General features: G+C 36.8%; 1 protein-coding gene across 4 annotated transcripts in view; it reads left to right on the plus strand.

Moving 5' to 3' along the window:
* The window catches only part of LOC110093130 (exportin-7-A), a 58,051-nt gene that overhangs the window by 21,163 nt on the left and 21,809 nt on the right, over window positions 1–15,079 (plus strand). For all 4 annotated transcript variants that reach the window (XM_020817921.2, XM_020817920.2, XM_020817919.2 and 1 more), the window contains 11 exons: window positions 7,090–7,219; window positions 7,322–7,431; window positions 7,591–7,686; window positions 9,014–9,137; window positions 10,158–10,225; window positions 12,906–12,992; window positions 13,101–13,253; window positions 13,317–13,412; window positions 13,553–13,612; window positions 13,712–13,833; window positions 13,916–14,003. In XM_020817921.2, the coding sequence (XP_020673580.1) occupies window positions 7,090–7,219; window positions 7,322–7,431; window positions 7,591–7,686; window positions 9,014–9,137; window positions 10,158–10,225; window positions 12,906–12,992; window positions 13,101–13,253; window positions 13,317–13,412; window positions 13,553–13,612; window positions 13,712–13,833; window positions 13,916–14,003 (1,134 nt within the window). The remainder of the gene's footprint in view (window positions 1–7,089; window positions 7,220–7,321; window positions 7,432–7,590; window positions 7,687–9,013; window positions 9,138–10,157; window positions 10,226–12,905; window positions 12,993–13,100; window positions 13,254–13,316; window positions 13,413–13,552; window positions 13,613–13,711; window positions 13,834–13,915; window positions 14,004–15,079) is intronic.

A 15,079-nucleotide genomic window follows, 5' to 3' on the forward strand; every position in this document is an offset into this window, starting at 1 on the left:
GGGCCAAGCTGAAATCAATTTATGAGAGGGAATTAATGGCCATTGTGTTAGCCATCCAGATGTGGCGACCCTACTTAGATCGGCATTTCATTATCAGGACGGACCAGCGGAGCTTTAAATACTTGTTGCAACAGAAGATGGTGATAGAGGAGCATTAGAGATGGTTGCCAAAGTTGTTGGGTTATGATTTTGAAATCCAGTGCATACTGGAGATGAACAAAGTAGTATATGCCTTGTCCAGATATATGAGAGAGTTACAGGCGGTAGCAGTATCGATGCCACTTATACTGGATTGGGAGACAATTAAGGAAGATAGTACAAGGGATGAGGAGTTGGGAAGGATCAGAGCTGATTTATTGAAGGAGGGGAGTAGCCACCCAGGGTATTCTCTAGAAGGTGAGAGGCTTCTGTACTAGGTGACATTCATGATGCTTAGGACATCAGTCCATATTCCACACCTGCTCCAGGAGTTTCATGGGAGCGTTGTTGGGGGCCATTCAGGGGTGCAATAGACATACAAGAGGCTCACCTCAGAGTTGTATTGGAAGGGGATGCATAAGGATGTGGAGCAGATGGTAGCCAGATGTGAGATCTATCAAAGGAACAAGCACATGGCCATGTCTACATGTGGATTACTATAGCCTTCAGCTCTACCAGGTCGGGTGTGGGAGGATGTATCCCGATCAAAAGGGTTCACAGTGATTCTGGTGGTAGTAGACAGATTGAGCAAGTATGTCTATTTCATTACCTTACGACATCCATACAAAGCAGTAACACTGGCATCAACTTTCATCAGGGAGGTGATCATATTATACGGAGTATCAGAGTCTATAGTATCTGACAGGGATAAGGTGTTCCTCAACCATTTCTGGAGGGAGTTATTCAAACTACAAGGGACAATATTGAAGAGGAGCACCGCCTACCACCCGCTGACAGATGGGCAAACATAAGTGGTCAATAGGAGCTTGGAGACATACCTACGATGTTTTGTGTCGGAGACACCCAGATTATGGGCCAAGTGATTAGCCTGGGCAGAATACTAGTACAACAGTTCATATCATTCTGATTTTAAGATGACCCCATTCAAAGTGTTGTATGGGAGGGATCCAACTCACTTGATGCACTTTAATCATAAACGCACCTGTGTTTCTTCAATTGAGAAGTATTTGGGGGAGAGGGATAGTTTGTTGGAGGAACTGAAGAGACATCTATTGAGGGCTTAGCAGATTATGAAGAGACAGTCAGATGGGCACATGAAGGACATCCAATTTGAGGTAGGGGAGAGGGTGTTCTTAAAGCTCCAACCTTACAGGCAGAAGACCGTCATTAACAGGAGAAACGAGAAGTTGGCCCAAAGATATTTTGGGCCATTTGAGATATTAGAGAGGTTTTGAGCGGTGGCCTATCGGCTGAAACTACCATCGACAGCAACCATACATCCCGTTTTCCATGTATAACAACTAAGGAGGGCAATTGGAGATCATACAACAAGTTTTGAGTTACCAGGGACGCTGATTGAGGACTTGGAGGTATTATTAGAACCATTAGAGCTGATGGGGGTTCGTCAGGGAGATGAGGTAATTAAGGAAGTCCTGATCAAATGGAGGAGCTTGCCGAATTACGATGCCACATGGGAGCCTTGTGAGAGTGTGAAGCATCAATTTCTTCATTTCACCTTGAGGACAAGGTGATTCTTTGGGAGAAGGGTATTGTTAGACTGATCTCTATTAGACCGGTCCAACTAGCCCTTAGTAAGGGGACAGTTCAGTTCTATAAGAGGCAGACCAAAGTTGGTCCGCCCTTTTGAATTTGCCGCCCATGCTAATGGGTGGGGCCTACTAGGAAGAGTTATTAGGAAGGAGGGGGGGGGGGTCTATGATCATGGGTTTGGTATATGCTTTAAGTAAGAGGGAAATAGGATGATTAGGGGTATGCAAATTATTGTGGCTGGTTTCGTTCTTGGAGTTTGGTGATTAGGGCTCTAGCGGCGTCTAGGGATTGGGAGAGATAGACCCTCTTCTAGAATTGAGGATCAATTGTATCTTGCTATTTTCTTCCGTTAGCTTGATTATTGCAATAAAAATTACTATTTTTTGTTTTCCATTGGATTTGTGGATCGTTCTTGTTGTTTTTGTCAAAGATCATTAGGTTTTACTTGTGAACTCCAAGTATTTCCTAACAACATCTTACATTGATATCAGTATGTTTCTTATTTATTTCATACTTTTAAATAATTTAATAGTTTAATTCTGAGGTTTATGCCTCAAAATACATCGATTCTTACTGGTATATGCTTTAAGTAAGAGAGAAATAGGATGATTAGGGGTATGTAAATTATTGTGGCTGATTTCGTTCTTGGAGTTTGGTGATTAGGGCTCTAGCGACGTCTAGGGATTGGGAGAGATAGACCCTCTTCTCGAATTGAGGATCAATTGTATCTTGCTATTTTCTTCCGTTAGCTTGATTATTGCAATAAAAACTACTTTTTTTTGTTTTCCATTGGATTTGTGGATCGTTTTTGTTGTTTTTGTCAAAGATCGTTATGTTTTACTTGTGAACTCCAAGTATTTCCTAACAACATCTTACATTGATATAAGTATGTTTCTTATTTATTTCATACTTTTAAATAATTTAATATTTTAATTCTGAGGTTTATGCCTCAAAATACATCGATTCTTACTGTTGACCTCGCAAAAATAAAATGCAATCGGGAAATTTCAAACCTTTCAACAAACAAAATTATTTATTTAAATACTCTTATTAAAGTTTAGAATATCTTTACATCTTATTTTGGCCTAATTTTGTGGGTTGCTTGCTTATATTGCATGGTTGTAAGACTTATATTTTTGGCTGAGTCTAATATCTGAGTTGTAAACTTCGTAGTCGAGCATGCCGAAAGTTGAGTTTGTATGCCCTTACCTTTTGGACAACTCACAAACCCATATTTTCTATCAAAATTTTGGCCTTTCAATAGATTTAAGGCCCATCTCAATTAAAATTGAGCCTTGAGGTTGATGTAACATCTAGCTACATTAATTCAGGTCGTCACAATGCTAAAAACTCATCAGTCAAAGCTTGGGTCTTTCAATGGATGTGAGCTCCTTCTCAATTAAATTTTTGCCTTTCAATTGATATAAATCAGGGGCCAACTTAAAAGCATGCTAAGTACTTTTGCTAATGAGCATATGAATAAATTAAAAATAAAAGTCAACTAAAACTTATGTACATTCACCCATGTTTGCTTGGAATGCATAGAGGAGGTAACTTGTGGTTGCTAATTAGATTATTTGATATTATGACTTCTTATCCTCTATTGTTGGTAGGTCGGGGTCATTGGTATTCTCTTGATGACAGAATTATGGATCTTGATCGTGACTACTTTAGTTCTCTCCTAGATCCACCATAAACTCTATTTAAACCTAAATAGTAAGTTAAGCCTAAAATTAAGCTGGCAACAATCCTTAATTGAAAGAGCTCTCTTGCAAGTAATAGGGATAATTAACTATTGGTGCTTGTGCCCATAGAAAGTGTTGACTATCAAAATAAATCCTAATATGAGCATAAGATGAAATCTGATTAAATTAAACCTAATCCACTTCATAAAAGGAGAATTCCCAAGCTCAAAGTGTGGATTGGTGCTTTTTTTGAGCGACCACACACCATGGATGCTCGTGATTAGCATTGAATGAACTATTGCATGGGCAAAGATTGAGAAAATTAAGGATTTTATTTTATTATAGTTTTGTAGTGCTGAATTTGATCGATGATCTTACTTCTTTCATTTTAATGATATACATGAGTTATCATTAACTTGGAGAATTTGTGTCCACTTGAAAGGTGCTAAGATTCCCCCCTCTTCAGGTAAGGCAGTTGGATGCATATATTGAGAGGTAAAATACCAATTACTTTGAGTCATCGAGTGATATGAGCAAAGAAAAAGTAAATAAGGATGGGTAGAGCTAGTTCTTTACCTTTTATTTTTGTTTTTATCTTAGGCTCAAAATAAAGGAAAATTTATATATAAATTATAAATAAGAGATGAACAACTGGGATTATTTTTCTGGCAGTAGAAATGAAGGCTCTTTGATCTTACTAAAGGACGCATCTTTTTGGAGTCGTTTTCTTGTGAACAATTCACAATTTTTAAAAGAAATTTCCACATTGGGGGTGAATCTTGGCATGTAATGAAACTCGTAGGAGTATGGCAAGAATAAGTGAATGGTGAAGAAAACATGGTCATGCATGAAAGACAAAGGTGGGGAGGGGCCTGCTGCATTAGGTTAACTATACCCGATCTCATGATGGAGGAATGACATAAAGATTGAATTGAATAATTTTTGCCGGTTATTAATCAACTTGGTTTAGGCTAGTAGGAAGAAAGCCATAATATAGGGAGAACTTACGACAGGTTCTTTATGTATTGTATTGATCTTATGTTATATTGAAAACTAAGCTGCTTCTCTTCAAAAAAAAAAAAAATTTTAAAAAAAAAAAAAAAAAAAAACCCTTCTTAAGTTGATGTCATTAACTAATAAAGATGTTTTCCGAGTAAGAGTTACGTTGTTGATGATTTTTATAACATATTAGTGGTAACTGTTAAGTGTGATTATGATTGACATGAATTTACAATCTCATTTGTGTTGCATTGCTGGTTATAATTAAGTCTAGAACTTTCCATGCGGTCATAGATGAACTTGTGATGTGAAACGTACATGCAAAGATGAGTTAATGAAAATTGCACGCTTAATATTTCAAGAACAATATTAAATAAAACTTATGACGATTTAAACGCTAAGTTAAAACAATAAGGCGATAAAACCAGCTTAGGCTAAATTACATGCATAGGAGTTAAGATCGTAAGACAGTCAACTTAATCTAATGTTGCATACATGAATGGTTTTCAACAATAAATCCCAATGTTAACAATAAGATTAGTACTGTGATGTATCCATTCTTCACTCAACTCCCTAAATTACTATGCTTTAGCAGAGGGATCAACAAGACTCGTTGTGAATCAAACTATAACCACAATTGGAAGGTGAATTAAGAAGATATGAGATTAAGAAGAAAAGTTACCAAGGGAATGACAAATGCGGCACTCCGGCGTAGTCGCTTAAGCATTTGAGGAAGGGTGGACAACAACTTGAGGTTTGGGAGCCTTCAGGACGGCGATGGGGAACCTTATGGATAGCGAGACAGCCATAGGAGGTCACCAAAAATGACTGGACAGCAGCTAGGGACCCCGAGACAGCTGCAATGAGGGTCGGGACAGCAATTCGGCACTTGAAATAATTCTGGACAGCAACCCAGAGCAGCAGGTTTCAAGTCCTAGGAGTCTTGAACAGCAACTCGTGAGGTCTGGACGGTACCGAGGAAGTCTGGATAGCAGGTTTTGGGTCTTAGGAGTCTTGGACAGCAACTTGTAAGGATGGAGATCCCTGGACAGCATGCAGGATTCGTACAAAATTTCAAGACAGCAAATAGCCTCTGTCCAGAAATCTGGACAGCCAGTCAGGGAGATGAATTTCAGCTGTTTCCTCCTACTGGGTGCACGTGAGCATGAAAGGGAGGGAGGGAAACTGTGTGGACAGCAATGGAGGAGAGCTGGAGTTAATTTCCCTTTGATTTAGGCCTGGATTTGGAAGGAAAATTAAGTGGGGAGGAGGGGCATGGGTCCGGCCAAGAGAGAGAGGAGGGGGAATTGGAAAACTGAAATTAATTTCAGCTTAAGTGGATTTGGAGGGAAAATGTTTTGAAATTAAATTCAAATTTCAATTAGCATTGAGGGATTAAATGAGCATTTAATGGGGGGAAGCCCATCATGGGGCCGACAGCATCATGAGGGTGGAGAGGATTGGGGAGGGAAATATGGGAGTTTCCAAATAGGCGATGAAGATTATGAAAGGGAATAAAAAATCAAATTTGATTTATTTTGAAATTGAATTCATGATTGATACTTTCTTAATCTGGGATTCCCTATATGGAAAGAATTTGAAATTCAAATTTGAATTTCAAATGAATTCAAATTTTCCCTCTCATGCTTGAGCTAAATTAGGAAGTCATTATGGTGATTGAAATCATCATAATGAGGGGGCCGGCGGCAAAGGGGGAAGGGGGCGGCTAGGTGGTGGGTTGTGGCTAGGTAGGTGGGTGGGATTTAGGCGGTGGAGCTAGAAGATGAATATGGTGGAGGAGGTTGAGTCATCGGTGGTGGGGAGGTTGAAGTGGCCGGCGATTGACTTGGGGAAAGGAAGATGAAGAACACACAAGTAAGATAGATGTAAACTAACCACGAGCTGCGGACTCTTCCAACGACTGGTGGGCCTTGCACTTGCTCACCTTGAGCTCACTCTCCCTTCTCTCTAGCTCTCATGCAAGAAGAAGAAGAAACAAATAAAATTTCCATTAATCATTCATCATCCTACAATACAAGAGAGTTAGCCTATAAATAGGCCTCATGAAAAGAAAAATAATAAAGACTAAAACGCCCTTCGGGCTACAACACTACATGATCACTCCAAAGGGTAAAATGGGGAAAACAGTAATATAAGATAAACTAGTACATAAGACAAAAATAAAATAAAATAAGCTCTAGATCGTAGCCGTTGATCTTCCGATTTCCTCATCAACTTGGAATTGTCACACACACATACCATGGTGCATGCTATTTTAAAGCCAAATTGTTGGGTTAAAGTTACCGCAATAACTTGTCTTTTAGAGCTTGAGCCTGGAGGAATTATGAAATAAAAGTTGGCATACATATGCTTATATTGTTGGGATTCATGTAGCCAACCCCACGGGATAAAAGTTTGATGTTGTTGTTGTATACTTATGCTTATATTCTTAAACAAAAAATGTATTTTAGCAGCTGGCCTTGTAACTTGTCATATGCATGATGCAGCAATTCTGAAAATCTTGTGAAAAAGTAAAATATGTGCTTGTCTCCTTGCAACGAATGTGGCTTAGAATATTTGACTTAATGGCTTCCCATGATATGCTAGTTCTAATGAATAAAATATTTCTTTGATCTAATTCTTAATTGATATTACACCCTTTCTGTGGTTTCATTTTTTTCTTCAACTTGATTAGCCAAATACTGGATTGCCGCTCAGTCATCATCGAAGGGTTGCATCAAGCTTTAGAGATCAGTCACTTTACCAGATATTCCAAATATCTCTGACATCATTAAGTCAGCTAAAAAGTGATGGAAATATGCAAGGTCCATTTGTCTTATTATGTACCCAAGTACTTTTAATCCATTTCCTTGGTTTGTTTCATTACATTTTTCTCACAACTTTCATGCAATTTTGTATTGATTCAGTCTCAAGTATGTTGAAGCAACTTACACTATCCCTTGCACTGCGGTGTTTGTCATTTGATTTTGTTGGAACTTCCCTTGATGAGAGTTCTGAAGAGTTTGGAACGGTCCAGGTATGCTTTTACTTGATGTGTATGTAAAATTAGGGTTGGTCTATAAGTGATTTCTTTCCATGGCATTGTTACCTAGTTGCTTTATAGTTTGTAACTATAAATCTCATTTTGTTAATGTGTATGTTAAACTATATGCTTCTTGATGCTCATTTTTTCTAGATTCCTTCTTCCTGGAAGTCTGTTTTAGAAGATTCTTCAACCCTTCAAATTTTTTTCGATTACTATGGAACCACTGAACCTCCTCTCTCAAATGAGGTATGTATTCAGTTTTTGCTTGTGCTTTGTTGCATCATGCATTCATTCTTTCTTCAGAGATTTTTGAATGTCTATATCCAGTTGTTGTCCTGTGTGCATGCAACACAGATTCTTCTTTGTTGAAAATATTTCTTTTTATAGAATTTCACTGCCTGATAAGGTAAGCATCTATGATCAATTTGGTGTTTTTCAATTTAGATGGATATTTTTCACTTGAAACTGTATTTTACTTCATTTTAAACATTGCCCAGTAACCGTCAACGGAATACATGAATGACAACTATTGGGTCAAAGAAAAAAAAAAGGACTGGATTGTTTGCAGATGATAACTGCCAAAATAGACCTCTTGTCAAGTTTTTGATTGACTAAGCTTTTAATATGATATTGTGTTAGACCGGTCGAGTGGACCGGTCCAACGGGTCCACACGGGACCGGCTCAGACGAGAAACACACAAAACAACGAGTTTTTCCGCCTAGGCGGAGGCCGCGCGCACCGCTTGCCTTGCGGGAGCCGAATAGGAACCTTTTTTGGGGAAATTAAGAGGGGAATTTGAATGTAGGGACTGGTTAGGGATTTCCTTTTGATTTGTATGCATTAAATAGTTGTTTTTCCTAGGGTTTGGGCATCTTGAATTTGGCTGAAATTTGAGATCTCTTAGATTTAGGTTTTCTTTGGGCTCTAGCGGCGTCTAGAGATTTGGGAGAGATCTATCCTCCTCTCGAATTGAGGATCAAGTGTATCTTGCTGTTTTTATTCATCTATTAGTGAAATACAAGTGTTTTGCTTGGTTTTATTTCAGATTTCCACTCAAATCCCTCTGTTTTTCTGCTGTTTTCTTCTGTAGACAGCAGAATTTCTGCTATTTTCCCTCTGTTTTCCAAATATTGATAGGAAATACTTGAAAACTACAAGTGTTTCCTATCATATTGTTGCTATAATATCTTCGGTTAGTAATTTATAGATATGTCGGAAGAGCTGTTGGGATCTTTAAGTTTTTTATCTGCAATGTTTTCCATTATGATTGGAGGCTTTATCTATTATATTTCAGCAATCTTTAGTGCTCTATTTGAATTCATTATTTCATTTGGAACTTGTATTTGAGCCGAGAACATAGGAAATTTGTTAGTTTTTCCTTTGATTGGAATCCTTTGCGCTGCACAATGTTGTTTTTTCTTTATGCAGAAGCATTCTTTTGTTTATAGTGTGACATGTATTTATTTTTCTTTTGGTTTCTCCCTCCTTAAGTTGGTTTTCCTGATTTTAATGTCCTCGGATTATCCTTCTAATGAAGTCTCATTTTCTGGATGACTTATTTGTTTTGTTTAGGCTTTGGAATGTTTAGTTCGGCTTGCTTCTGTCAGACGGTCATTATTTCCAGATGATTCTGCTCGCTCAAAATTCCTGGCTCATCTGATGGCAGGAACCAAAGAAATACTTCAAATTGGCCAAGGTTCATGTTTTCTATTTCATCTTCATCTCTTGTAAACTTCTACTGAAATCTCTTTGTTGCTTTCATATGTTTTGAAGCGGATAGTTGTTTAATTTAATTTTGTTCTTTACCATAGTCCTTAAGTACACAGAGTGCAAGAGTCATATTTTCATGGACATGCGTTCTAGTCCAGCTACCTAGGTTGTGCATTGAAGTCATTTGTTGTGCATCGAAGTTATGCTTCTATTTTTTGCTATTGCAATTAGCCTTATGTGGTGAGGCCTGCAATGCTTTATGGTGCTGAATGTTGGCCATTAAAAGTGAAGCTTATAACTAAGTTGAGTGTGGCAGAGATGAGGATGCTCATGTGGATGAGTGGCTTTACCCTTAGATATAGGATACGAAATGATCATGTACGTGCGAGTAGCTCTAGTAGAAGATAAGATTAGAGAGAGTCACCTTAGATGGTCACATAAAACGGCGGCCTTCCGTGACCCGGTTAGGAGAGTAGAGGTATTAGATTTGACTTATGTTAAGAAAGGTAGTGGGAGACCTAAAAAGACTTGGTTAGAAAATATTATGAATGACCTTTCTTTATTAGTTTTAAACGAGAATTTGACTTTTAATAGGACAAAATGGAGAAAAAGGATTCATATAGCCGACCCCACGTAGTGCTTGATGTTGTTGTTGTTGCAATTAGCCTTATGTGGATGTAACTGTCTCTAAACATTGTTGATTGATGCTTATAGATAATATTTTTTTTTTTTTTTTTTTTTTTTTTTTTTTTTTTTTTTTTTTTTTTTTTTTTTTATTTTTTTTATGCTTATAGATAATAAAGCCTACATGAATAGACAAGCAACTCCACTTTTTCTTATTTGAATCATGTGGTTTATGTAGCTCTAGTCATAATTTTTCCTAGTTATGGCCAGTTACTGATATGCAGCTATTTAAAAGCATGCAAGCATGTGTTCATGTGTTCCGGTGGCTTTAGCCCATTTCCAAGTAACTAAATTAGATTGTCATGCATTTAATGATCTTCAGGCCTTGCTGATCATCATAACTATCATGAGTTCTGCCGACTTCTTGGCCGCTTTAAGGTGAATTATCAGGTATCTGCCATCGCTATATTTTCTTCTGAAAACATATCAATTCCTGGAAGTTTGGTTCTCTAGTTTTCCTGTACTATAGTTGTTACCTTGATAAAGCATTTTCAATTTCCATCAGGCTTTGCCTTACCAAAGAATTATATACTTCTAAATCAAGCGTGCTTTCTTTGTTGAGGTGATCGTTCATGATCTTAAATTATTGTTCTTTGTGGTAATTTATCCTAAGCAGTTAAATGAATGCTTGTAAATATACACCGAAGCACCAAAACATTTCCTAGTTCTGTGCGACCCATCTTATCTCAAAGTGATTGGTGAGCATTTTGTAAAAGAATTACATAGTTCCATTGAAACATTAGTATTCAGTTCATTATTAAAATGGAACAGTAATTTCCCACTCTTTCAATGCATTAAGAAAGTGGATTTCCCAGTTGTTGCACTACTTTCTGACTGATTTGAAAATTTGACAGTTTGCCTTGTTGTCCCTTAAAAGCATCATTTCTCACCCTTTAAGGAAAGTGAAGTATTTAAAGAGTAACGGGCAGGGAGCAGGGAAGTTTTAGCGGTGATAAAGCTTAACCTTAGTGCCTCGTCCATCATACTTTAGTAGGGGAATGTTAGTTGTTCAGTTTTATAATAGGTTGTAAAAGCAAGCATAAGCCTGCTAATTGACAAAAACTGAACACCTATCATGAAATTGAACAGCATAAATTCCTTTCTATGTATTCTTCATGGTTTATCCTTTAGGATGATTGAGGAGCAAATGTACTCGAGCAAGGCTAGGTACAAGTGGCCTGGCCTTCTCCGGTCTTTGTCTTTAACAAATGATTACCATGTTAGTTTCCTTTGGAAATTGTTAGAAGAGAGGGCACCACAAAGTCTTGGTTCATCTTGTACAGTCCAGATCTCTTGAATAAGAAAACCATAATAACAGTACATGTGAATTTTAAGTTTGCTGCTTGATTCTTTCCCTGTTGCCTATGCTCTACTTAAAAAGTTTTTCCATTTGATGTGCAATGCCAATGCACTCGTTATTTATTTCTTTTTTTTTCCTTTCTTGCTTTTGGGCATGATAATTGGTACACTAGTTCTAAATCTTCATTGTTCTCTCGTACTAGGGAAATGCCCTTGCAATGCTCTAAATCCCGCTCTGGACATATGACAATCTGCAAGCTGATAGAGGGTCATTAATGTTCTAGGTTTGACTAATTTTAAGTTGGATGTGATGCACAATGAACACATAAAAAATCGCAATTCCTATGTTACTAACTCTTAATTTATTCTTTTGAAGACAAGGAAAAGTTGAAAAGAGTTGCACTATGAATCATACTTTCCTTTCCAACAATTCTCGTCAAAATTTTAAATCTAAGAAGGAAAAGTGAGAGAAAATATGAACTTCAGCAACAGCAAGATTCAGATGCTTCACAAAATTTCAATCACGCACATAGACGCTGATTAATAAATTAATAGAAAGAGTAAGGATAGATTCACCAATAGATGACCCAGCTTCACACCAGTACATGAAGACTGCCTTTGGAAGCAGTCATCAAAACTTGTGAAGTGCTCGGAGAATCCAAATGCAACAGCACACTTGCAAGAGTTGAGGAGAATTGAAAATTTTATTTCATATCTCAAAGTTCAATTAATTTTACATGCATTGGGTCTTAAATATAGCTCATGAAGGACTCAAAGTAAGAATTTCCTCGGAGTCATCAATTTCTGTTCAACGCACTTGGAATAGTGGAAAGCAACAAATTCCAAAAAATGAAAAATTTATTTTAGCGATTCACGCTTGACCAAATCTCCCATTAAAATTTGAAAATCATAGAATCAAGATCCAAAAACTGATACAAACTCGAATAAGGGTACACTTCAGATGGAAGGTTGTTGCTTGATTAGGATACTCCTGAGAATCCAATGAATGGCACATATGGAATGGAACCAAATTTGCTACAATCCGGGGTAATTTCAAGCTGTAGAAGGCATGCTTCCAAACAGGAAAAGCACATGGAGTCATTTAGGTGACCCCCAAATCCAACTCCAGATTTTTGTTACCATATAGTGGGTTTTCAAAATTAGTGACAAAATGTACTATAACAAAGTATCGGAAATGACTTAGCTAGGGAATCAAGTTGAATTGAAACAACTTGCAACAATAAATAAACTAAATCTAAAGGTTAGGTCAAAATACCAGGGAAAAAAACCCATTATCATCATAGCAAAGTTTTTCACTGAAATGAATTAGGAAATAAGATCTAAGACATAAAATAACATCAATACACATGATTTGCATTCCCATTTAATAAATAATTTCAGATTTGAATCACAACTACCTGTGAAAGGATGCATAACAATTCACTAATTGCTCTTGTCTCGAAGATGAATTGCAATTTTCTATTTCAGCTGGAAAATGCTGGCGGGTGTTTGAGGTTTTAATTTTTTAAGTAATCATGATTTTGATAAAATTCTTTGAATTTAACTTTTTTAAAGCATTTTAAAACTTGAACCCTCGAATAAGGGTAAAGCTTATCCTTTATTTTGGTACCTGATAATGCAATTCAGGTGGCACTTTTATTCTGTTTACTGAACTTGGTTACAAGTCTATGATTTTTTGTCCAATTTTTATTTTGGTATTGTTTAATTCCATTTTTTATCACTCTTGGGAATGCTTCATTGCATCCTTCAGCTGTCAGAGCTTTTGAATGTGGAAATCTATAGTGAATGGATACGCTTGGTTGCAGATTTTACTACTAAATCATTGCAATCTTGGCAGGTTTGAATAGCCTTTCAACATATTTTCTTTAAATATCAGAATATAAGCTAGCAATTTCTTTTGGGAAACTTTGTTTTATTTTCTAATTCATTGATGTCTACTTATTAGTGGGCCAGCAATAGTGTATATTATCTCCTGGGACTTTGGTCAAGATTGGTGACATCTGTGCCTTATCTGAAGGGTGACTCACCAAGTCTCCTTGATGAAACTGTTCCTAAAATTACCGAAGGTTTCATCACCTCTAGGTTCAACTCTATCCAGGTAGAGCATTGATTTAGGTATTTAGCTTTTCAACTACTTCTTTTTGCTAACTGCTTACTTCAGGCTGGTTTCCCTGATGATCTATCTGAGAATCCATTGGATAATGTTGAGCTTCTTCAAGACCAGCTTGAGTGTTTTCCATACCTTTGTAGATTCCAGGTTGATATCTTGGAGTTGATTTTCAATTCTCATCAATATTGATGTTTAGTTTTCAGGAGCTGCTGGAAAAATCATTCCCTTATTGTTTCCTTGTTAGGATACTAATTTTATTAATTGCTGTTCTTAATTTAAAATTGTAGTATGAAAGCAGTAGTCTATACATTCTAAAGATCATGGAGCCTATCCTCCAGGCCTACACGGTATAATTTCATTTTAAGTCTGCGGATATATTCTTTTTCCTGGTCATCTTCTTTCTAATTTTTTATATTATTATCTGTTTAATTTATTTGTTGGATTAGGATAGGGCAAGATCAACTGTATCCGTTGATGTCAATGAGCTGGCTATAATTGAAGGACAACTTGCGTGGCTTGTTCACATTATTGCTGCTATTCTTAAAATTAGGCAAACCACTGGTTGTAGGTATGTGGTTATTTATAAATGGGTTTTTATGTAATGGTTGAAGTTTGAAGCTATAACATCTTTTTTTTCCACCCGTTTTCAGTATGGAATCACAGGAACTTATAGATGCTGAACTTGCAGCTCGTGTTTTGCAGTTGATTAATGTTGTAGACAGTGGCTTGCACGCCCAGGTATATGATTTCTTTTCTTTTTTATTTATTTATTTTTTATTTTATTTTTTTTAACAGAGATGTTGTAACTTACGTAATCAGAGATGCCTATCCTGCAATTTCTTATTGTTGTAACTTACGTAATCAGCTTTAAAATGTGCATATCAGCATATTTGCAATTGATCGTTTTTATGAATATCTATTACTGTGAGATAGATTTCATCAAAAGATTGGTAGATTGGTTTCCATTTTTTATTTCATGTGATTGAAAAAAAGTGGAAAGCAATGTATTATTTAAATTTCAATATACACATCCAATTTTGTTAGCTGATTAGTTTTTAATTTAGAACTCTGATGCGATATGATTTCGACGGGCTTGCCCAAAAAAAAATTCAATTGTTAATAGATCAAACAACGCCCCGTTACATTTTAATTAGAAGTTTGGGTCATTTGTTATGTTGAAATGTTGCTTCTATCATTTTTCTTGCTACTTTGGACATTTTTTTCAAGGAGTTGCTGCATCTTCTTTTATCCAAATTTTGCATATGAAAATTAAATTTTCGTCTGACCGTTTTGTCAGAAAATTGTCCAACTCTCTGACTGTGACATGAGTTCTGGTTTCCGGCAACTTCAGAGTTATTTTCCAAATTTTCTCAATCGTGCAGAATTTTGATTGTGGGAGCAAGTGATGTGATGCACGGTTGAGTTACACAAGATTATGAAAGAAAATTTACTAGTAGCTTAACCTCCTATAAAAGCATGCGTCAATTCAAAGTTGGCTATAAAAATTCTTTGTGTTCCACTTGCTTAGGCAAAGAAATTACAAGGAAATTAACCGTACGATTTAAGCAAATACAAAGGAGAACGTAAAGTTAAAATCTAGTAACTTGAATCCAACGATTAATACGGAGTTGTTCACCTTGAGGTCTTTCTCTCTCTTTCCTACGAAACTAGGTTGAGCGGCGGAAGAGCGTCCACGCTAGAAATGAGGTTGCCACGAGGAGGGAGGAACCAAGGAACGTCGTTGTTGAGAAGGAACTCGGAGGTGGAGGTGGTACGGTGGGATGACTGTTGATGATCCAAGTGTAATATGAAAA

Source organism: Dendrobium catenatum, unplaced genomic scaffold (assembly GCF_001605985.2).
Source record: "Dendrobium catenatum unplaced genomic scaffold, ASM160598v2 fragScaff_scaffold_1617, whole genome shotgun sequence".
In the NCBI taxonomy this organism is placed as follows: Eukaryota; Viridiplantae; Streptophyta; class Magnoliopsida; order Asparagales; family Orchidaceae; genus Dendrobium; species Dendrobium catenatum.